The 23,716-nt window shown below is 50.0% G+C and overlaps 3 protein-coding genes across 5 annotated transcripts in view; 1 reads left to right on the forward strand and 2 right to left on the reverse strand.

Annotated features, from left to right (window-relative positions):
* Positions 1 to 1,131: 1,131 nt before the first annotated feature.
* On the reverse strand, positions 1,132 to 3,491 carry LOC122388769 (sulfotransferase 1C2-like). The gene is made up of 4 exons (XM_043380155.1): positions 3,378 to 3,491; positions 2,705 to 3,019; positions 2,142 to 2,433; positions 1,132 to 1,898 (listed from the first exon to the last, which is right to left on the reverse strand). The coding sequence occupies exons 2-4, from the start codon at positions 3,016 to 3,018 to the stop codon at positions 1,464 to 1,466; spliced, it is 1,041 nt and encodes a 346-aa protein (XP_043236090.1). The 5' UTR covers position 3,019; positions 3,378 to 3,491; the 3' UTR covers positions 1,132 to 1,463.
* Positions 3,492 to 4,462: 971 nt separating this feature from the next.
* LOC122388798 (transmembrane protein 145-like) lies at positions 4,463 to 20,997 on the reverse strand. The gene is made up of 13 exons (XM_043380198.1): positions 19,955 to 20,997; positions 17,931 to 18,005; positions 17,693 to 17,767; positions 14,848 to 15,054; positions 10,245 to 10,329; positions 9,772 to 9,843; positions 8,729 to 8,878; positions 8,353 to 8,525; positions 6,973 to 7,145; positions 6,424 to 6,544; positions 6,175 to 6,262; positions 5,659 to 5,798; positions 4,463 to 5,429 (listed from the first exon to the last, which is right to left on the reverse strand). The coding sequence occupies exons 1-13, from the start codon at positions 20,054 to 20,056 to the stop codon at positions 5,346 to 5,348; spliced, it is 1,545 nt and encodes a 514-aa protein (XP_043236133.1). The 5' UTR covers positions 20,057 to 20,997; the 3' UTR covers positions 4,463 to 5,345.
* Positions 20,998 to 21,710: 713 nt separating this feature from the next.
* Positions 21,711 to 23,716, forward strand: part of LOC122388797 (cryptochrome DASH-like) — a 28,009-nt gene continuing 26,003 nt past the window's right edge. The window contains exons 1-4 of one of the 3 annotated variants that reach the window (XM_043380195.1): positions 21,711 to 21,754; positions 22,122 to 22,233; positions 22,422 to 22,819; positions 23,159 to 23,476. In XM_043380195.1, coding sequence (XP_043236130.1) covers positions 22,171 to 22,233; positions 22,422 to 22,819; positions 23,159 to 23,476 — 779 coding nt within the window. In that variant the 5' untranslated portion in view covers positions 21,711 to 21,754; positions 22,122 to 22,170. The other 2 variants (XM_043380197.1, XM_043380196.1) reach the window with 2 other exon arrangements.

Raw genomic sequence — 23,716 nt, forward strand, 5'->3', positions numbered from 1 at the left:
CTCTCTCTCTCTCTCTCTCTCTCTCTCTCTCTCTCTCTCTCTCTCTCTCTCTCTCTCTCTCTCTCTCTCTCTCTCTCTCTCTCTCTCTCTCTCTCTCTCTCTCTCTCTCTCTCTCTCTCTCTCTCTCTCTCTCTCTCTCTCTCTCTCTCTCTCTCTCTCTCTCTCTCTCTCTCTCTCTCTCTCTCTCTCTCTCTCTCTCTCTCTCTCTCTCTCTCTCTCTCTCTCTCTCTCTCTCTCTCTCTCTCTCTCTCGCTCTCTCTCTCGCTCTCTCTCTCGCTCTCTCTCTCGCTCTCTCTCTCGCTCTCTCTCGCTCTCTCTCTCGCTCTCTCTCTCGCTCTCTCTCGCTCTCTCTCTCGCTCTCTCTCTCGCTCTCTCTCTCGCTCTCTCTCTCGCTCTCTCTCTCGCTCTCTCTCTCGCTCTCTCTCTCGCTCTCTCTCTCGCTCTCTCTCTCGCTCTCTCTCTCGCTCTCTCTCTCTCTCTCTCTCTCTCTCTCTCTCTCTCTCGCTCTCTCTCTCGCTCTCTCTCTCTCTCTCTCTCTCTCTCGCTCTCTCTCTCTCTCTCTCTCTCTCTCTCTCTCTCTCTCTCTCTCTCTCTCTCTCTCTCTCTCTCTCTCTCTCTCTCTCTCTCTCTCTCTCTCTCTCTCTCTCTCTCTCTCTCTCTCTCTCTCTCTCTCTCTCTCTCTCTCTCTCTCTCTCTCTCTCTGAAGAGTCGGGGGGGTCGAGCCCCGTTTTTTTCTTACATTTTTTGAATGCCATCCTGACGTTTTTTTGCAGAATAAAGTGGCCGAAATCTGGGGAGAAATCGAAAATTGGGGGGGGGGCTATGGCTACGAAGGTCAGTCCATGTCGCTGCCCAAGTGGCCCACCAGTCAAAATTCCTTAGCCGAGGCCCTGATGTATAGGTACGCACCGAATGGTTATCGATGGCTTTTTCAGCCCAATGCTTTCCACGTCATTGCCCGAAATGGTTTTGTGAGGTCGAAACATCCTTGTTAAACTGTAAAATTATCACTTTTGTGCTTCCATCCTAATCCGTTTATCGTTTTGCACTCGAATATGATGTGCTCCGTCGCTCCTTGAAGACTCCGTAGCTCGTTAGGTGCCTATCACTTGCACTATCTCACTCCCAAACTTTTTTAATTGTAGGTACTTTTTTAATTGCTGAGGTGTTTGCCTACCCTGAAAGGTTCGAGGCGCTGGTGTAATTTTTCGGACAGTTCTTAACTGTGCCAAAAACGTTGCATTTATTGTAGGTAGGTAGTAGCATATACAATCAGGTGCCGTTCATACTTTATAGTATAGGTAATAGGTATGTTATAGTATAGCCCGGTGATGTTGTATGTAGATTACAAAATTGCATCGTAGCCGGCAGCACCGCGTCCAAGCCGCTGACTCGTGCTATGATTGGGCCTAGAGTACATTTTCTCCCTTTCGCACAGCCAATCGGCGTATGTGCCTAGTTCGTCAGTCCTGGTGCTCTAGCTCCTGCACGAACGTGAGGTCAGTGCCCCTCAGCTTGTGCTCTAGCCACGCGTCGAACCTGGCCGTCATCTCGGGGCTGAAGTGGTTCTTCCAGTCGCCCGTCTTGCCTTTCCTGATAAAGTTCCCGCGGTCTTGGTACATGAAACCCGCCATCTTGCCCCCCTCCATATTGACGTAGGGGTTCTTCTTGAAGTTGTCGATGTGGAGATGTTCCGCCAGCTTGTCCACTTGGTCGTCGGTGAACGTTTTTCCCAGGAAGGTGGCCACCTTGCGGATCTGCGCCCTCAGGTCCTTCTTCATGTCCTCGTAGAAGAGGAAGCACATGTTTGGGTGGTGTCGTAGATTCCATGCCTCAATTATGTGGTCGACGATGGGGGTTGCGATGACTTCCCCGTTCATGAACATCTCCATGAATTCCTGCGAAAGAAGCCGCACGTCACAAGTGGTAGACGCGATTTACTTTTAGGGCATGTAGCCCGATTTCATGTTCTCAGCTTTCTACAACTTTCTACTCCAAAATAAGACGCATTAAATGAGCATTAACCTTGCTTGCAGCCTAAGCCAACTACTTTCCTTGCTGCTTTCACCATTGCGGCAGGTATTCCCGATAGAACTATCCCTCCATTATGCCAATGTATGCCCATGCTTTAAGGCCCTTGCCTCGAGGTTTCCGGTGAAGTCGACCATCTTGATCAGGCGGCAGTGATTGTAGAAGGAGACACAGGCGTCCTTGGGGTTCCTGGCCACGTAGACCACCTTGCAGACGTCCAGCAGGCGCGGGTTGTTGAGCGACATGGGCAGGTGGGTGTTGACGAACGCCGGTGACGGCCGCACCTGGACACCGTCCGCCGGCGGCCTGCTGCCCGACGGACCGCCGCCACCGGGGCGTGCAGGCATCAGCTTGGCCCTCACCGCCTTATCCGACAGCAGGTGGAAGTCGATGAAGCTCCACCTGGGAAGGAAGGGACCTGGGGTCATGAATATGCCCGATTAGGCAAGGCATAGACGAAGTCCTGGGCCGTGGATTGCATATCCATGGCACTGTTCTAATCTGCTTTATTTTTTCGCAGCATATCCTATTGACTGGTAAAATGATTAGTTACTGATTTATTGCTCAGTTATCGGTCTACCGAATTCTGTTTATATGGCTGAAAAAGAGCAGGCGTCTGGACAGGTCTGGTCAGTGACGTACGGCGACGTAGAAAGGTCCTACATACGCGCACCTGTCCGGTTTGAGCGGCGCCTTGGCGCGCTCGTAGTCGAGGTCGTTGGCGATGAGCCACACCATCTCCAGCGTCCAGTTGGTGCCGCACTTTGGCGGCGTCACCACCCAGGTATCCCGCGCGTCCAGCGGGTGGTTATAGAGCTCCTCCAGCTCCCGGTCGGTGGCCGAGGCAGCCGACTTGTAGCCCCAGTGGTTACACGACACCAGGCCGTTGGGCAACCCGACGAAATTCCGCGCCACCCTCTGCTGGACATCGTCGCTCGGCGGCAACAGCTTGAACGGGAACGGCCTGTTCTCATTGGGTGACGCCATCCTGTCAACGGGGGTGGCGTCATCTGTCAGCTGGGCGACACTGATAGGGGACGTGACTGTACCGGCTCATGACGGTCTTCGACCGGCGAGCGGAGGCCGTCGAATGAGATATTTGATCATCTTTGCTTTGCTGATTTTAGTGATTGCTAGAGATCCGTGTCCCATTCCGCCGAGATGCAAATATCGTCAATTTCGGGAATTGGACAGGTAGCCATTAATTTCGCTGCTCGATTGCTTGTCGTGGACTCGTGCATCATTAAATATACGGATTACGGAACCTTCTCATGGGCCTTATCCAAACAAGTGGAAGTGGCAATAGGGCACCGCAACTCGGCAGTTGTTCCAAGCATATGGCTTACCTGGTCTCTCGTCAAGACCGGCTCCCTTTTCGTTGACTGGCTCCGCACAGCGACCCTGATGCTCCGCGCCGGTGGATACGGCCCTGCTGTCTGACTGCCGCCTGCCGTCGCCGCCTCTCCTCGAGACGATAGTTATACACAGCGGTGCACGGTGTAATGGCTGGCGAACTAACGCAAACAAATTGAGCTGCAAAATTCCTCTATGTTTCCAGCGTCATTTATTGATTCGAGGAGCAAGGTTGATAATGTTAACTGTTAAGGCTGCTCTGCTTTTTTTGCCGCATCTCTGATTTTCTAATTTGTGATGGAAGTGCATTTCGTTTCTGCCTGTTCCGCTGATTCGAACGATGGCTCTTATCCGCTATGTGCATAAAAGCTACTAGGGCATTAGTCTTAGTTTAAACACAAAACTTAGCAGGGTACGCCATCTCAACAATTTGTTGCCAGGGACTTACTACGACGGGCTCCTTTAATAAGTCCTTACTATTTCTCCTTTAACCGGTTGATTGGTCACACTGTGCGCCACTCTCGGCCCGACGACCCATGAGGATATGACTTGCAAAAAATACAGCACTTGGCTCGTCGCCAAAGGCACTCCACGTAGGTCTGGGGCGCATCCTATCCTATGGTAGCAAAAATAACCATCTCGACCGATAACGACTGTATTGCTGGTCAAACAGTGCTCTGGGACTGTAGACTGTAGACCATTAACTCCTATCGTGAGTGGAGTTTCTCCAAGGGTTCATGGTCACAACGTATCACAACGTATGAGCGGCCGGTGAATGTATGACACCGCTGCTCCGGCAGCAGCGGGGGGCTCGTCATGATGACCCTACCGTATACAGAGTCCCGCCCCCTGCGGCTATACCCCTGTCCTTGGCAGAAGAGCGCACAAAAAGTGGCCTCGTCACCGGCGTCTGATGCAATCACAACGACGATTGGTGTGCGACGTGCGCAGTTGCGCACATCGTGGAAGTGAGCTGAGTGGTTCATGGCTTTCTTCAAAAGTTCAAATCCTTTCCCGAGTAATGCGTTTCCGGGATTTTTTCATTTCATCTCGCGGTCGCGTCCTCGTTCGCTTAGTGCTCGTGTTGTATTGGTGGCAGTACAGGGCACATATCCAAAGTACGACACTTGAGGTTTATCTCACCATAACCAACATAGCATCATTGCGCAATAATTGAGTTTTTATTGCACACATCTCCAGCGCCACGTTACTTTTGATGTTACGTATTCAGTGTGCTACAACCACCTACCAGTGCACATATCGTTAGGTGCATGCAAGAACATCTTACTTATGTCGCAGTATGTCAAACGACTGCGAAAGCGGACGGGTGAAACGGACGGCTTTTACGATTAAAGAACGTCAAGTCGGGCACAGCCCTATAAATGTCGTCTATGCCCCATCCACGCCAATCACGACATATTGTGAAAAAAGGTGCACAAATGACGAACAACATCACATGTAACTTAATCACGCCTATCATATCAAAATGCTGCCGACTATAAGTGACCAGTCCCCTGTGACGATTTATGGGTTATCGGAAAAGACAGGGCCCCTGTCTTTTCCGATAACCCATAAATCGTCACGGCACACAGCGCAATGGCCAATGAGTGTGCCGAGTGGTTCTCTTTTCTGAACCGCTGAGCGCGATGTCTGAATGTCAGACAAATCTTGAATATGCTGACCATCTACAAACCGCTACCACTTGGTTTGACCCGTTTGGGGATTCTGAGCTTTTAAGTTTGGGCGCCGATGACCACCGCAGTCAAGGCGCCCTAAAACATCATCATCGTTCGTCATGAGCTCTAAACTGTTGGCCGAAAACTATATTCAAGATCGGCCTCTGGCGACCGAGTGTCTCAGAGTCGACGTCATTTGCAGCTGGTATCATACTATACTGTGACGTTATCCGCGGCTTGTGTGACGTTGTGTTAGGAGACGACTCGGTATCACTGGCAGCGTTGTCAGTTCTCCAGTACGTTGCCGTTTCGTTGGTGAGGAAAGCTGGCATCCTGTTTGATGTACGGCTTGTCGCCGGGCACAGACGGCTGAAACGGAAAAAATTAGTGGGTGAAAATTACAAGGGATTAGGGAATCGAAGGTTGATGCAAATGAGAATTGGTACCGACGTTAAGAATTTGGCCCTGTGGGTCGAGAAAGTTTTCCCATGGGAAACATGGAAGTTGTACGGAACAGTTTATATTAGCCTTGGACGGAACTTGGTATAACGGGTCAGCAGGCGGTCCTAACATCATCTCCTCGGCTTCGTCCACTCACGATCATCTGCGGCGCCGAGATGACAAACAGCTCGGTGGGCGTGCTCTGGCGGTCGGCGCCGCGCCACGGACCCCCGTTCGGCGCGCTGGGCGCGTACGGGTGCGCGCTGAAGTGGTCCAGGTTGTTGTTGCCGGCCGTACCTGAGAAAAGCGGAGAGTAGCGGGGTTTCAAATACAATCCTGCAAGCAAATCCACCTGGATAGGTCCAGTGTGAGCATTGAAACCCGTAAAGTTTACTTGTTCACTTGTTCACTGAAAATGTCAAAATAAGACCATTTTTAAGAAAAAGAAATGCATCAGTTTGTTAGCGTATTCTTTTACCGAGCTCCCCAGGGCACCACTGCTCGCATATTTCAGGGGATTGCATTTCAGTATTGCATCGTTCATTGATTTTGCCGCTGGCCCGACCGTTGGCATGCACCGTTGCACCGCTAACACAGGACGCACCTGCCACTGACCTCTGAAATGCCACTTGCCTCTGGCACCCCGTTCCACTACTGGCCCTGGAACACGTACCGTTCGGGCGCTGCTCCATGATGCTGATCTGGGAGGTCCGCACGTGAAACGGGAAGTTCTTGTTGGCCGCCGTTGGACGCGTCAGAATCTGGAAACAACGGCAAAGCGCATTAGCGACTGGAGATTTCCGCATCGGGTGTAAGCATAACACAATCATTTCAGGGATTCGACCCATGAACGGCTGTATTTTCCAGAACTGGGTATGTGACTGGTCCCCCGGGACCGGGTCGATCCGTTACATTGACTCACCAGAAAGAACACCTGTCCGCACCAGGCGATGCCGTGCTCCACGCCGTTGACCACCTTCTCTCGCACCCACTTGTCGATGAGGTAGTTGGAGCACATGATGACCATCGGCGCCGAGAGAAACCTGACAGACCAGCGGCAACACGGGTGTGGTTATACGATTTACGATCCGGTTTGGTGGCCTCTGCTGGATGGTCTCGCTAGCATATTGTGATGAGCATTTAAAGGGTTAGCGTCTTAGTATCTGCATGTGGTCGATACTCGATACAGAGTCTGCTCGTATGCAAGTATGCGTTTGAAATGTGTGCCGCGTGCTGGCTTCGACATTGTCGACTGTCGTTGACATTGATCCATTGACGCTAATAACAGAAAACAGCTCTGCTGTTTGAAGCTGTTTTCCGAGAACGGTTTGAACGGCCGAGCTTTGATGTTTCCAGGGCCTAAGTCGATAATCGTTGAAGTGTTGTATCGGACATTATCAGTCATCAAACGCCAGTTCGTCAAATCGATGGCATTATAAACGTGCCCACCAGTGCACAATGCTTCACTCACCAGACGGTGTAGTACATGGAGAAGGGCAGGTAGAAGCTCCACTTTTCCGGGTAGTGTTTGATGGTGAACGAGGTGGAGTAGATGAACATGGCCCAGCCGAGCAGCTTCAGCAGCATCAGGCCGTAGCCGCCGGGCGACTCGTACAGGTAGAGCACCTCGCCGGGGTCGAAAAACTGCGGCACAGAGACATTATAGGTACAGCACCTACCCCGTACCCGAGGTCGAAAAACTGCAGCGCGGAGACCTTAACTACATTAGCTTGGGCGTGGAAAAAACGCAGCACACGGGGCACAAACACATACAGGGGCAGCACCTGATCTGGGACGAAAACTCGTTTCTTTTAATAGAGTCTCAGTTGTCACGTAACGATCGCCACAGAAATAGCTGATCTGATCGGTCGCTGTAACTGCTCCCGAGCGAGAATTGGAACTGTTGGCGATACATTCTCAGAGGCTCGGACGCTCGTCCCGCCGCGCTGTTTGAGGATTGATGAAATCTTTCGATCTGTCGAGTGTCGCGCCGCATAATTAGCGCTCACAATGGTTCGTATTTCCAGACTCCGCAGTCACCCTGGCAGGCTATATATGTACAGCTCCATTAGCGGAATTGTTACGTTTTAATGCAGTATTTGCTTGGTCAATGGCTGCGTGACACACGCGAAATAAACCAGCAGTGTGACAGAGCGATGCCTGAGCCTCGCATCAATGTCATAGAGCACAACTGCCTGAACCAGGGTTGCACGGAGACGTTGAACATGCGCATTCAGAGCTCAGATTGGCACGCACATGAAATAAAATGTGGATTCGACAAACTTTTGGTTTGTCGCTAGCCTACAACAATGCTTGTCATGGGACATGGAGTGTTCATCGTTAGTAACGATTTCGAAAGACAAAACATGTCTTTTCACATTCGATTGTCAACGGATTGTGTTTCAACGCCTGAACAGTTGGGCAAAAGCTTGGACCGGCCAACCCTTTGTCGAAAAATCCAGCAATCCATAACCGTCAAAAGCGCTCTTGAAACCTTTTGAACAGCAGTTGCTGAAATGTGTGGGCTGAATTGTTTGGATCGAGCGCTCACGGCTGCCGCGGACAGTCAGAGTGTCCAAAGGTACTTGGGCCCTGGACTCTCAAACTTCAAAGGCACTGAGTGGCTGCCATCGGCCATCCAACTGCTGACAGCCTGGCCACTAACACTGCCGACCGCTCGCGCTGGTCTGCCATCGACCGCATCCCCTGGTCGATCCGGCTTACCGACCTTCGGCAGACAAGCCCAGTGGCCACCACCTGGCTCGTCAATTATGTACGCCACAATCGCTCTCGCTCGACCGCCGCTCGTCAGCAGTGCGCAGAGCTGACCCCGTCGGTCTCATGGACTCACCACCTGCTCGTAGACGAAGAGCACGGCCCAGGTAGCTACGTAGAGGGCGAGGAAGATGGTCAGCTTGATGGCGCTGGCCTGCCGCAGCCTCCCGCGAGTGATGGTGTAGCCCTTAGCGCAGAGCAGCAGCAGAAGCAGGAAGGTGAAGTCGCTGCCAGCCTCCAGAACACGACCTGCGCAGGGCAGATGAAGAGTAATCTTGGAACAGATCACACAGAGAGAAAAGGTCATACGTACAAAGCAACCACCGTTCAAATAAAGCAGCCGCTTCAAAGTAAGTTTTCAGTTTTGACCATCCTGTTGTATCGATCATTTGGAGCCGTCTTCCTGAATCTCCTAAGGCCATCGAGGGAAACCGGTACAGAAGTTTCCTTACCGATCAGTTTGGACTTTGGCAGGCCGACGCCGTCCTGTGCGTATCGGGCGTAGGCGGCGCAGAGGAGCGCCAGGCCGGCCGTCTGCAGCAGCAGCGACGCCATGAACAGCTTGTAGGTGGTGTGGAACAGGCCCCGGTTCCTCAGCTCCACTGCCGGTCGTCAGGATGGGAGGTGAGAGTCACATATCGGGAGGGGCTGGTACTGGGGCTGTGGTTAAATATCAGACAATTGCTGCTGGGTATAAGAGATAAGGACACATTACGTTTACGTCCTTGATGAGGGGTAACTGGATTTCGTCATGAATGAAAGGGGAACTGCGATGGAACGCGCATATTTCTATGGTCCTGGGGCCTACCAACGCCGACAGGCACTCGTTGGTGCTCCGTTTTACGTTGTGGGCCGAGCTCGCTCCGCATGGCTCGATACTAGTAACGTCGGTGATAAGTGGGCGAGGCTATGCTGCTAGCGGCACTGACAGCGGGCACTCGGCCCGATCAATATGCTTTACACCGGATACCGGGGGGTGTATTCCACCGCTCGGACACGGTCGAACAATCCAACCGTACCGAACGACCGCCAGACGGTCCAGCATGACCCAACCGTAATACCGTTTGACAAATGCCCTCGGTATTTCTGTCTAAAATACGTACTATAATAAAATAAAATGCGTACTTAGTACTGTAAATAAATATGCACCTACTGTCCAACAAATTTTGTAATCAAAACTAATCTTCAATACCGTCCGACAGTGGGCCTCAAAATTACCCGTGTGCATTCCCATCGAAAGATTAGGGGCCTTGCCGATGTTGCACTCACCCTACTACGTCCATGAACCCCTTATGACGCCGTATGAACCAGACGGCACAGACCGATGCACTTTAACGGTGTGTTGTTAGTTACGACACAAACTCACTTCCCGGTAACGCTTTTGCTGTATTCTTTGTGAGCAATGAGGGCCGTGCTTTTGGATAGATATCGATGTGGCCGAAGCGTGTGTGTAATCAACGGTATGCCTTTGTTTACTCCAGCAATGATTTCTTACCGGATAAGATGATGCTTGCGAAGAGGACGACTAGCTGGCCGCACAGCATGCATATGTTGGTCCGCAGAATATCTGCCGGCATAGGCGCACATAAACTCTCAATCCCCGTATTTTGATGGTCGCCGATGACCACCTTACCCCGGGCCCCCTAAGCCCCCCTCCCCCCCAAAAAAACAATCAGCATCATCAGCATCGTCAATCCCCGTTTGGTTTTGCCTACCTTATTTCTGACGCTCTACATGATCTACATTTGTTTAATTTCAACGTAATTAAGAAATGATACGTAATTAGTTTGAGATCATTGTGTGATGCAATTTTAATACTTTAATTATGGATGTGTTGTAATTACAGCCTGATGAACTGTAACCAATCAGGCACAAGCGGTTTTCAGTTCAACAGTGTGTCGTGTATGATAGTCCTTGCTTTAGTGTGCCTTGTTTAGTTGTTACCCATGCATGTTGACGGACACTTACACATTTCGTCGGCTGAGAAGTGGTATAACCAGGAGTTCTCCTCGGGACCATTAGTCATCAGAAAGTCATACTTCAGGTCGAGACCCTGCGACGGATCAGGCGAGTCAGTCAGGGTTGTACGTCGGACCTACATACACTGAAAACAATTTAACCCAAGGCTGGCGAGTAAACCGGTGTTTTACGGGTACCCCTATCTATATTACTATTTGAGGAGGGTGCGTCTGTCCGTTACCGAGGTCCCGACTTGGTGGTGCTTTGCGTGGACTACAGGCCAGACCGTTGCACCTAGCCCGGTGAAATTTGCACAACTTATAGATCAAAGATAAGCGACGTGCCTTTGAGGGGTCTCAGCTCGATCGGGTCGTTAGTGAGCGCGTGGCGCGTGCTCAAAAAGTGCAAATTCGCGTCATAGACTATACATGTATAAATCGGCTTGCAAAATCGGGCGAAAATGGCTAAATTTGCCCGACACGGGTCCGATCCCCGTGCAATATCTCGGTAACCGTGGGCCGGATCGGCACGGGGAAAACAGCATCATGTAGATAATTGAACAGGTTATCGAATGATATGCAGTACAGGGGATGGCACGTGCCACGTGCACCCGTGAGGGTGCTTTGGTTGAAAAATTGCGGTTTTTGACGGATTTTGGAATTGATTTTATTTTTAGGTGACCATTAAACGGAGCGAGTTGGAACAGCGCCTATTGGCAAGAGAAATGTACCGCCTCTCATGGAAAAATTGTGGAAAGCTGATTGATCCAAATCAAGGTGGTACAAATCACGGGAGAAAATGGTGTTTGTCAATTTTGTGCCACTTTATTAATCACACGGGTCTTGCTCCATGATCTGATATCTCTGGCAATTAAAAATGGCACCGTTGGAAAGAGCATTCAATTCTGTCCAATATTCACTCATCATTTTTGCATGATGAGCAACAGTATTCTTAAAAATGTAAATGTTCCAAACCATTACATTGTCATTTTTAGCGAAATTCATCGATGGCCCTCAAAGGACTTTACGCCAGTTTTCAAATCATTCTTGAAAGCATGATAATACGACACGGGCACCTCGATGCGATGTATCTTTTTTGTTTTATTACAAAATACTTGGCCTTCAAAAAGGAATCGAACGAAATGGATACCAACCAAATCGATACAGACCAACCCAATACCCACGGGTCAACAATAACCCTTCTTCGCGTTGCGGAGCACGCGGGTAACCCTAGTCCGCAACCATTTTTAATCACCCTCCCAGGAGTAGTGCTAGGTCCCATTGCGGTGTAGTCGTACTTGCTCTGAGCGGATATAACCGTTGTCAGCGAACAAGTCCGCTAAGAGCAGGGACGACTACACTGCAATGGGACCTTACTGTACTCCTGGGAGGGTGGTTAAAAATGGTTGCGGACTAGGGTTACCCGCGTGCTCCGCAACGCGAAGAGGGGTTGTTTTTGACCCGTGGGTATTGGATTGGTCTGTGTCGATTTGATTGGTATCCATTTCGTTCGATTGCTTTTTCACGGCCAAGCATTTTGTAATAAAACAAAGATACATCGCATCGAGGTGCCCGTGTCGTATTATCATGCGTTCTGCTTAAGAATGATTCGAAAACTGGCGTGAAGTCTTTTGAGGGCCATCGATGAATTTCGCTAAAAATGACAATGTAATAGTTTGGAATATTAACATTTTTAAGAATACTGTTGCTCATCCTGCAAAAGTGAAGACTGAACCTTGGACAGAATTGAATGCTCTTTCCAACGTTGCCATTTTTTAACTGCCAAAGATATCAGATTATGGAGTAAAACCATTTTGATAAACAAAGTGGCACAAAATTGACAAACACCATTTTCTCCCGTGATTCGTACCACCTTGAATTGGATCAATCAGCTTTTCACAATTTTTATATGATAGGCGGTACATTTCTCTTGCCAACAGGCGTTGTTCCAACTCGCTCTGTTAAACGGTCACCTAATAATAAAATCAATTCCAAAATCCGCCCAAAACCGCAATTTTTCAACAAAACTGCCCTCCCCGGTGCACGTGGCGCGTGCTATCCTCTATATCGCACACCATTCAATTGCCCATTCAATCATCTACACGATGCTGTTTTCCCCGTGCCGGTCGGACCCCTGGTCACCAAGATATTGCACGGGAACTGGACCCGTGTCGGCCAAAATTAGCCGTTTTCGCCCGATTTCGCACGCCGATTTATACATGTAAAGTCTATGACGCGAATTTGCACTTTTTGAGCACGCGCCACGCGCTCCCTATCAATCCGATCGAGCTGAGACCCCTCAAAGGCACGTCGCGCATCCTTGATCTATAAGTTGTGCAAATTTCACCGGGCTAGGTGCAACGGTCTGGCCTGCAGTCCACGCAAAGCACGACCAAGTCGGGACCTCGGTAACGGACAGACGCACCCTCCTCAAATAGTAATATAGACAAGCGGCTGCGCCACTTGCTTTGCTGCGTGGTAGGAAAAAATTGCGGCACCAGCTAATTTGCTTTCGAATGGTGTTCGATTCAAATTGATGTGTCGTCTAGAAGCATAGATATGGACGGAAATGTGAAGAGAATTTAAAAAAGAACTGTTCTGAGGCCTTTGTTGGATGAAATTTGGCTGATACGGGGTAAAGACGGGTCAAAGGGGTCAGCCCCGGTCACTTTGGGTCAGGCCAGGTCACATAGGTCACCTCTCGTCCGCTGGGATCAGCCCGGGCAACTGTTCTGCTTTTGCCTCCACCACTACCCCTACCCCTACCACTACCCCTACCACTACCCCTACCCCTACCACTACCACTACCACTACCCCTACCCCTACCCCTACATCTACCCCTACCCCTACCACTACTACTACCCATACTCCTAACCCTACCCCTACCCCTACCCCTACCACTACCCCTACCACTACCCCTACCACTACCCCTACCCCTACCCCTACCACTACATCTACCCCTACCACTACTACCACCCATACTCCTACCCCTACCACTTCCCATACCACTACCCCTACTACTATCCCTACTACTACCCCTACCACTACTACTATCCCTACCACTACCCCTACCCCTACTACTACTCCTACCACTACCACTACCCCTACCCCTACCCCTACCCCTACCCCTACCCCTACCCCTACCCCTACCCCTACCCCTACCAGCACCGCTGGGTCATGTCAGGTCACAGAATAATTGGATCCAATCAGTACTAAAATATCAGACTTAGAGTGTTCCCAGCCCTGCCCCTATTCGTGCCATTGCATTACGCTTAATCGAATTTGTCGGAAATGGCGCTTTGTGGCATATGTGGCGCACTGCGACAAACGCGGCGCATCTGAACCTGTTGGTTGAGCATGCATCCTGGCACCAAATTGCACCCATATCGGACCATATTTGACAAAACCGTGCGATTTGCGGCAAAAATGACGCCCTGTGACCAATGTGATGCCTTGCGGCAAACGCGGTGCATTTGTAAATTCCTATCACAAACTGTACCCATTTAGCGACAATCAACACATTTTTTCGCCACTTTTCATTCAAATTAAAACCTGCCCATCCGCCAATGCGAGGCACCCGTCGCCGATCGGCATGCATTTAGTCCACAAAGTTCTTCGACCCCGGCTCTCAATGAAGATCTACGAACCGATCAAAATTTCAGTGGCGTTCTTCCGGCGCGCCCCACGCGCGAACCGTGCACCCCAGCGAGTCGGAACCTAGAAAAGGCGCTGACCCGCTCTGTCACCTAGAAGGTGTGCAAATTTCAACCCCCTACGATATACCGTCTGCCCTGTAGGCCGGCTAAATTGAACCCACTACACGGCGTGGCGGACAGACAAACAAACAAACAGATGGATCCTGTTCAAATAGTAAGATAGATAGGGGTACCTGCAAAACACCGGTTTACTCGCGGGCCTTGGGTTAAATTGTTTTCAGTGTACGACTGCCACAATTATAGGCACTAGTCGAGCTGCTTATGCTTAGTAAACAGCAAGTGAGCAGAGATGGTTCGAGGTATGTCATCCTGAAAATTTAAAGGTCTCTTCTAAGTGCTTTCTGCGCTTATCGTGACTGTGGTACCAAAAGTTGTAGTATGAATACAATGGTTTTATTCAACTAAATTCGACCGATATGAGTGTGCACCTGAGGACGAAACAGAAATAACAGATGTTAGCGAGAGCACCACATTCGACAGTAATGGGTGGTTTATCACAGTGACGATGCTCTCCGCCTCCAGCACACGGAATGAGCACTCGGACACCCTCGGTGCGTGCTACGCTCAACCCAATGTAGCTGCGGTCTAAATTATGTTCCGAATTTACCAGGGCAGTACCGTGAACTTTTTCTCAGCTGCAGCAATGACGGATATGGACCAATAACGTTTTATGATAGGAACCTTCTCCCAGTCGCACTTGCTGACTTTTATGGATCACCAGCGGTATACCGACCTTTTCCGAGTCGCAGTTAATGACTGCTATGAACCACAAGTGGTAGTTATACCGACCTTCTCTGAGTCGCAGTTGCTGACGGCTATGAACCACCAGTGGTATACGGACCTTTTCCCAGTCGCAGTTGCTGACGGCTATGAACCACCAGTGGTAGTTATACCGACCTTTTCCGAGTCGCAGTTGCTGACGGCTATGAACCACCAGCGCTCCCTGGAGGAGATGAAGGTGCGGTTGCCGACGCAGAAGTAGGTGGGCTCGCGGCCCGTCTCACGCCTCATCTCGCAGCCACTGAAGGTGCTGAGCTGGGAGCTGAGGTTGATGAACTGGTGGCGCATCGGGTCACTGAGCACCGACAATTTCTCCGAGCACGTCTGAGGGAATGGGAAACAGCACACCGCGTCATGCGTGTGGTGGTGTGGTGGGATTGTCACATTCAAATAGGACAAAACATAACTGTGACAAGATACGTCTGTCGAATCGAGTTCGTTCTGGAGGATCACTTCAAGCCAATGCGTGGACAAAACGGGTTTTGTTCCGTATTAGCATTCATAGTGAACAGTCGTACGGAGTAGTAATGACTTAGCGCAACTCGCTAACAAGGCAAGTTAGTCTTGTATTCCTCAAATGTAGAGCGTGAGCAGCACGCAGTATGCTTGGCACGAGAGAACGACACGACATACGTGTTCCTTATGCATATTTAACCCTCGCACGTGTGCGACGTTTGCCAGCTTCAACGTGTAAGGGGGGGCGGTTGGATCCCCCCCCCCCCCTTGCCGTTTGGCCCCTGATCAAGCTAGAGCTTCGCGGAAAAACGATCGTGCTGCCCGTCACGAGACAAAGCCGATGATACCCAATTTTAAGGACCTAGGTCATTGGTTGACCTTCCAGGTCAGATCAATGACCCAAAAGTCGGGAAAATCGTAACCTGTTAGAAAGTCGTTAAGTATGGCTGCTATGGGTTTTTTTCGGGGTGCTGATCACGAATATCGTGTTAATTTTGATCACAGATGATGTCTTTAAGCATTTAGACGGGTCAGGTCAGGTCAGGTCAACCAGTAGGGGTCTTGACGGGTTTTCGTAGTAGGTTTCAACCGCCTCTGACAGCTTCGTAACATGTTACGAAGGCACCAAAACTACTTCGTAAATGTTCAAATGGTTGCTAAATTCGAATTCAGCTAAAAAAACTAGCCTAGAAACATGTAAAACTCGAAAAAGTGAACCGAGGTCACCAAAGGTCAATGACCTGACCTGACCTTCAGGTGACCTTGACACCCACCCTAATGCATGGGAGCAACATCGAATCAACATGTTTGAACGTTTGAAACCACGAAAAGCTTGCAAACGCGCGGCTAATGCGAGCCGACATACGCCGAATCGCGATTCCGGCCAAACATGGCCTCGAGGAATAGGTCACAGGTCAAAGGTCACTTGAGTCAGGGTCATAAAATTTTCAGAGTAGGTGTAAAATGGTTTAAAGGGACCCTCCCACCTTAACATTAGATTTGAGTTGAGATAGCCAAAATGGGGTCCCTGGCTCACAATTACCGGTTTCGGCACTCACAACATCGAGAAATGCCTTAAATCGGAAATATTGAATTTCAAAATTGCAGCATTTTGATTCAGAGGGGCTAATGCTTAGGTATACCCCTCTGAATGTGTGACGTCAGCGCAGATATCTAACGATTTTTAAATGTTTGACTAAAACGTTTTGTAGCACGCGGTGGTATATGCTATTTGCGCGCAACATCTGCCGCAAACGCCGCACTTCTAAAATAAAGTCGCTAGAAACAGCGGAGATCCCAAAAAAGTAAACAAAAGTAAAAGTCTAATATCTTGAAAACCGGTGAATATTTTTCGGTGAAATTTGGTAGATATTCGTTTTCGCTCTTTCTGAACCGAGCGACATTACTTTCATGCCAATTCATTAACTTTTTTGAAGGTGGGAGGGTCCCTTTAACTCGACGGTACTGAAAGTTTGGTCGCGATCGGCCGATTTTAGCGCGAGTTATTCGCGAAAAACCATGTGGTGGTCCATCCGAACCACTACACATGCGAGGGTTAACCCTCGCCCGTATTGGTGTTTTTCCAGCCGCAAACGTATAAGGGGGGGGGGGGGTCCGTTGGACTCCCCCTTGCCGTTTCGCCCCTGATCGAGCTAGAGCTTCGCGGAAAAAACTAGCGTGTTGCCCGTGACGAGAGGAAGCCGATGATACCCAATTTTAAGGTCCTAGGTCATCGGTTGACCTTCCAGGTCAGGTCAATGACCCAAAAGTCGGGAAAATCGAGACCTGTTAGAAAGTCTTAAAGCGTGGCTGCTATGGGGTTTTTCGGGGTGCTGATCAGGATTATCATGTTAGATTTGAACACAGATGATGTCTTCATGCATTTAGGCCAGGTCGGGTCAGGTCAGGTCAGGTCAACCAGTAAAGGTATTCGTAGTAGGTGGCAACCGCCTCTGACAGCTTCGTAACATGTTACAAAGGCACCAAAACTACTTCGTAAATGTTCATATGGTTGCTAAATTCGAATTCAGCTCAAAACACTGGCCTACAAACATGTAAAACTCGAAAAAGTGAACCGAGGTCATCAAAGGTCAATGACCTGACCTGACCTTCCGGTGACCTTGACACCCACCCTAAAGCATGGGAGCAACATCATATCCCATGTTTGAACGCTTAAAACCACGAAAAGACTGCAAACGCGCCGCTAATGCGAGCCGACATACGCCGAATCGCGATTCCGGCCAAACATGGTCTCGAAAAATAGGTCACAGGTCAAAGGTCATTAGGGTCAGGGTCACGAAAATTTTAGGGTAGGTGTAAAATTGATTAACGCGAGGGTACTGAAAGTTTCGTCGCGATCGGCCGCTTTTTACGCGAGTTATTCGTGAAAAACCGAGGGGGTCCGTTCGACCCCCCCCTATACGGGCGAGGCTGCCGTCGGCTTCCTGGGACTGTACTCTTTTCCTCGGCGTTAGTTATGGGTTACATAATGCCTACATAGTCATACCTTTCCCGTATTGTAGATCGCTGGCCACTGGTCGTCTGTGTCGTAATAGAGCAGCAGCTTTTGCACTGCGTACTTCTGCAACAAGAGAAACACGGGTATTGTCAGTCTGTACCGGTACTGTCATAACGACACGATACTATAGAATCTGGTGAGCATGGTTTAATCGCATGGCTCAAATTCTGTGGTTCATGCTTTGTTCTACCCGAGTAAATGCAATTGTTTTTATTGTTTTACTTACCGCATCGTATTCTATCTGATAGGAAAACTTGCCCTCTCCAGACAGGAAGCAGAACCTCGTCAGAAACGCCCATTGCTGTAACAAAACCGGAAAACGGGAATAGCGTCACGGGCACCCACTTAAGTACAGTAAAAGCTGCGTCAGGAACGAATTGTTCATTATCCAAACACGAAAACATTGACATGACCAAATCCGTTTCTGATCAATGAGCGAATGACATGGTTGGGGCCTTTTGTTCGTGGCTTATTGTCACCACCATGACCAGGCGAATGCTGCTGTCCCACCCGACTCGATGACTGTGATATTACCCGCATTATTGTCATGAAGGCAGTGACAAACCACGGATATGCTGCTGACATTCGATGTTGATGCTATGCCTCAGCTCCTATTTATTATTACTGCGCAGTAGCACTCCATGTAAGCTCCATTTAAGCTCATCAATCTTCTGATCGCTGTTGAATGTGCACCTACATTACATATTCGGAGTCCATTTTCCACGAGTAGGATACCCACTTCATCAAAAGCTGGTAGATCTAAAGCAATATATGTAAATCTGACTGAATAAATGCAGCAAAGACCTTTCGCTAATCGTTACTCTAAATCGTCATTTATCTATATCCTTAATTGTTAATCGTTAAATCTTTAGGTATCAAGTTAAAATTAGACACATAAATTGACCTTTTGACCTTTTGACCTTTTGCTGTATTCGCTTTCTCAAGGGCGACAATTAGGGCGAAACGTCGGGCAATTAATGTGTAATTTTAACTTGATATTTGATAACGATTTAACGGTTAACGATTTACGACAAATGATGATTTAGAGTAACGATTGACGAAAGGTCTTTGCTGCATTTATACAGTCAACCTGTCTCTTTTCATCAATAAAATCTATTGAGCGTCAATTGCCGATACTTCAGGTGAATTTCTAAATGATTAAACGGGCATAACGTATTATAGCGTTGGTTGAAGGTTAGATCCTTGCGAGTTGCGACGCTATGGTCACAACTGACAAAGCTGCCGTTTCTATTTTTGCCGCTCTCTGGCTGCCCTAGCTACTGTTGGAAAATGAAAGACTTGTCCCAACGCAAAATTAATATCAAATATGCCGTGTTATTTTACTTTTACACGACGCAATGAAATATTTATGTGCCTTCACAAACACTGTGGGGAATATATAAATAAATATAGGACATTGGAAAGTGTTGGCCTGAGATTATCATTGAAAATATGTTTAACAAGGCCCATCACACGTCGTTCTATGCCGCCGTAACCGCGTTTCTCCGCTTCGTGCAATGCGGCACAGCAACCTTACAGGCGTTTTACTCCTGCCATCTAGCGAGAGGAGAGAGAACCACAGCGAGGACGGGATATGCGGCACAGCATCATGTCAGGCGTTTTACTTCTGCCATCTAGGGAGAAGACAGAGAACTACGGCGATAGGATAGGAATGAGCTATGCGGTACAGCATCTTGTCAGGCGTTTTCACTTCTGCCGTCTAGCGAGAGGAGAAAGAACTACAGCGGTAAGGCAGGAATGGGTAGGTATACGGCACAGCATCCTCTCAGGCGTACAGACGCTGAGCTTGCGAGCTTTATCTATCATTATGTGTTCTTCGTGACGCTGAGACAATCAAACGCAGACTAAGCTCGCTGTCATGACCCGCCATGTTGGCATATTGCACAGTAAATTCATCATGCTACCCGCGTTGCTGAGTCCATTCTATAACTCTGCTTCGATCAGTTCAGCCAAATTCGCTTATTTTCCTTCTCTCATCATCTCGTTCTCAAATCGTTTAGTGCATAGCAACTATCGTCTAAAACATGTTCAGCTTGGCCAAGAAGTTACTCATGAATACGTTTTTGGCACTTTTTAATCCGTATGTAACTATGATACGTAGCCGGCTCTCGACACTGAGGTTAAATGTGACTGAAGTTTTATGCTACTGCGGCAGTCGGTCCGGCACCTCTACTCTCTATATAGAAAAGAAAACACCGAACCACTGACTTGAGCATAGGCGTCACATACCTCTCTGGTGCGGAGATGGCCCTGCACCACTTTGGCCGTTGACCTTGGTATCCAGATAGCCAGCAGTAGCAGCATCAGCGGCAGTGTCGGTGGCAGCTCCATGACAGTTTCCAAACGTCCCTCACAGACTGTGTGCGGAGACTCCGATCACCGTACAGGAAGACAACGCCTTGACTCTCCCGTAACCTGGCGCGGCTCTGTTCGTAGGCTGCAGCGGCTCCGTCCGTACACTTCGGCGCGGTACACACACTGCCACAGCTCCGTCCGCTCCGTGTCGCAACTCCGTCCGTTCAGTGCGACAACTCCGTCCGTTCGCTGCGGTAGCTCTGTCCGTACGCTGCGTTGATTCCGTTTATACACTGCTTTTGCTCCGTCCGTGTACTGTCGCAGCTCCGTCCTTGCGCTGCGACTCCGTTCGTACACTGTAGCAGCTCCGTCCGTAATCTTGCCGAGTCTCCGTCTGTACACTGCTTTAGCTCGGTCCGACGGCCGCAGCACGTCTGTGGCGGCTCGTCAGGACATCACGGCACCTCCAGCGCCGCTAATCGATCCATTGACCCGCCGCTGCACGAACAGGTGCGTCCGGGCCTCCCCTGGCACGTGACGTCACGTGACCCACCGGACCGCGCTGATCGAGAGCCGGGAGACTGACACGCAGACGGCAGAGAGACCAGGAGCTGAGAGGTCAGCCTCGGGTAAGGTGCCTTAGAGCTCAGAACAGCCGGGCCAAGGACCTCCGTCGCACATTTCCTGATGTTACAGGCACGCGAGGTGGCAGCGGCGGTGGTAGTGGCACGCGGTTTCCATGGAGACGACTAGAAACACGGGCCTGCCGAAACTGGCGCCGTCGGCCGCGCACCCCACCACATTAGGGCCGCGGTTCGGACTATGCTTTGGTGCGCACTGCGCCGGCCAACAGTGCTGTACCAGGGATGATGTGCACATTCGTCGTCCCTGAGAGACACTGTCACAGCGCTACAGTTCAGATTTGCATCCGCCCATCGGATGAACACAAAGCAATTACGGGTATCGTGTAACGTGGCGTAGCATTACATGACATCAATAGTTGACGATGGGGGAGGGGGGACGAGGTGTACCGCGTTCGTCCGTTGGTGCACCGCCCGTGCACCGAGGGCGAGGTCAGAGTTCAATGACCCAATTCCTGTCTGGTTGATTGCCTACTTTAATTAGGCATATCGAATTAGCAGATATCACCTAATTCCAATTATGTTACATAGATGGGTATTCCATGGGTAAAGAAGGTAGGTATTATCCTGCACAAGATGCTGCTTATGGGAAATAACCCTTACCACAGCAGCAGTCTGGGTACCTAGATCTGGGCAGTGATCGATTCAGTTGACGTAATCGTCGACCACAAGCGACAAGGCATGCACCCGGGGCGCCCACGATCTTGCCATAAAGTGATAGTTCAAGTTTTGTTTAAGTAGGTATAGTCCTCCAAGTGATAAATCGAGTTGGAGTGCCAGATAAAAATTGAAACAGTGTTTGTGTAACCGTCTGTTGTAAAATGATACCTTTTAATGGCTATCATACGCATCCGAAGTCCATTTTATTTTTCAATGAAATATTGCTTGCATAGGTTTTATGACCTTCATAATAATATTTCTAAAGTTTTCAACTGCCTTTTGTGCCCCTCACCAACAAACATAATTTAGTAGCAGTTATTTATTCGGCTTTTTGACGCTTATAGCGATATTGCGACAAAACAATGTCTAGAAATGTGTGTTGTGGTGGCGTTATGTAATAACAACGCGTGCGAAGTGGTCTCAGGTTGTGATTGTAAGTTGGTGAGGGGGTCGTTGGAGTAGCTGCTGGAAATTATTGAATTGATTGTACCTATCTGTGTGGTAACGTTACTGAGAACATTTTCAGAACCTTAAGATGATTCCGGTGGTCTCAGAAGTAGGCATATCATCAGTTTCCTGTTTCATTATGCCTGGTGGCTTGTTTTTGTGTGCTGCTGTTACATAGCATAAGACTAAGAGGCTCAGCTTGGCTATTTTGGAGACGTCTGGAGACTCCAAGCTGCGACATGCAGTTATAGTTAAAACATAGTCAGTAATTGAGTATTGTTTTAATTAATAAATTCTTTTTCCCAGCTGTTTTGAGTATGTTTGCTTAACCTTATGATGTATTCTTGTTTCAGGCTGGTCCTTTTGCAGCTTAATATTTGAGATCACAAACTGCAAGACAAGATGTCTGGAAAGAAGGTTGCGATTGCTCTTCTTAGAAATGATCTACGGTACCTTGATAACGAGGTAAAGACTCAGGAGATCAAGCTGCTGCGATGGGGTTCGTGAAAGCACCCAGGCCATTATTGTTATTTGTTCTGTTACCAAACACTTAATGCTATTGCATGAGGTTCTGTTGTTGTCAGATGTACTTATAACCCATAAGATCACCAATGTCCGTAACTGATACTGACCTGAGTTTTTTCCATCCCAAGGTACTGCACAAGGCACACCACTCTGCCGAGCTGGTGGTCCCACTGTACTGTTTCGACCCGCGTCATTTCGCCTCGACACACCACTTTGGCTTCCCGAAGACAGGCGCTCACCGGTCGCGGTTCCTGCTGGAGAGCGTGCGTGACCTGCGGGGTCGGCTGGCGGAGCGCGGCAGCGGCCTGGTGGTGCGCTCCGGCACGCCGGAGACGGCCGTGCCGGAGCTGGCGGCCGCGCTGGCCGGTCACAAGCTCTCGCTGGTACTCCAGAAGGAGGCCACCGATGAGGAGGTGTGCGTGGAGCGCGCGCTGGTCGAGCGATGCCGCGCGCTCGGTGTGCCCGTCCACACCGTCTGGGGCGCCACGCTCTACCATCGCGACGACCTGCCGTTCGCCGTGAACCAGTAGGTCCATAACGCAGGCTACCGTAAGGTATTTGCTTTCAGCCAATTGTACAATTAGAAGGGCTGATTATCTAGGTCACTTCTGCATGCTCACGTTTTTTGTAATACCACTATTTACTTTGTCAAACTTGAGTATATTTATGGCTCGCTTTGGTTATTAATAGCCCTCTGTATATTTTAAACAATGTCGCTCGGTCCGGTCCTGCCTTCCTCGGTTGCCCTGAGCGCCCACTGTGGCGAACTTCAAGTGTTGCCATCTGCTCTCTGCCCCCTCACAACCCCTTCCCTGCCGTCTCGTCCTGCCCGCTCTCACTGACCGTGTGCTTCCCCTCCGCCCAGGACGCCGGACGTGTACACGCAGTTCCGTAAGGCGGTGGAGGGCGGCGGGCGCGTGCGTCCGCCGCTGCAGATGCCGGACCGGCTGCGGCCGCTGCCGGACGGACTCGAGTGCGGCCCGCTGCCGGCGCCGGCTGACCTCGGCCTCCCCGAGGGGGAGTCGCCCGGGGAGCCGCGCACCGCCTTCCCCTGGCCGGGAGGCGAGACGTCCGGCCTGGCCCGCGTGCACCACTACCTCTGGGAAACAGACGCCGTGGCAACCTACAAGGAGACCCGTAATGGACTCAGCGGCGAGGACTACTCGACCAAGTTCAGTCCATGGTGAGTGTGGCTGCGGTCGATAGCGTGTAGTGCGACCTCTGTGGGCGGTTAGAGGGGTGATCTGCCGGCTGATTGCGGTGCCCTCTGTGGGCTGACGGCGCAAACTCTGACTGCTAGTGCTGCTTACCGACCTGTGCTGGTTTACGTGTCGTTGGTACCGATTATATTGTTCTGTGGAGCCTCACACTGTGAGTGTAGGGTCGGAGTTTGCGGGTGTCTAATGTTCAAGTATTGCTCTGC

Source organism: Amphibalanus amphitrite, unplaced genomic scaffold (assembly GCF_019059575.1).
Source record: "Amphibalanus amphitrite isolate SeventyFive unplaced genomic scaffold, NRLGWU_Aamphi_draft 000335F_arrow, whole genome shotgun sequence".
Lineage (NCBI taxonomy): Eukaryota > Metazoa > Arthropoda > Thecostraca > Balanomorpha > Balanidae > Amphibalanus > Amphibalanus amphitrite.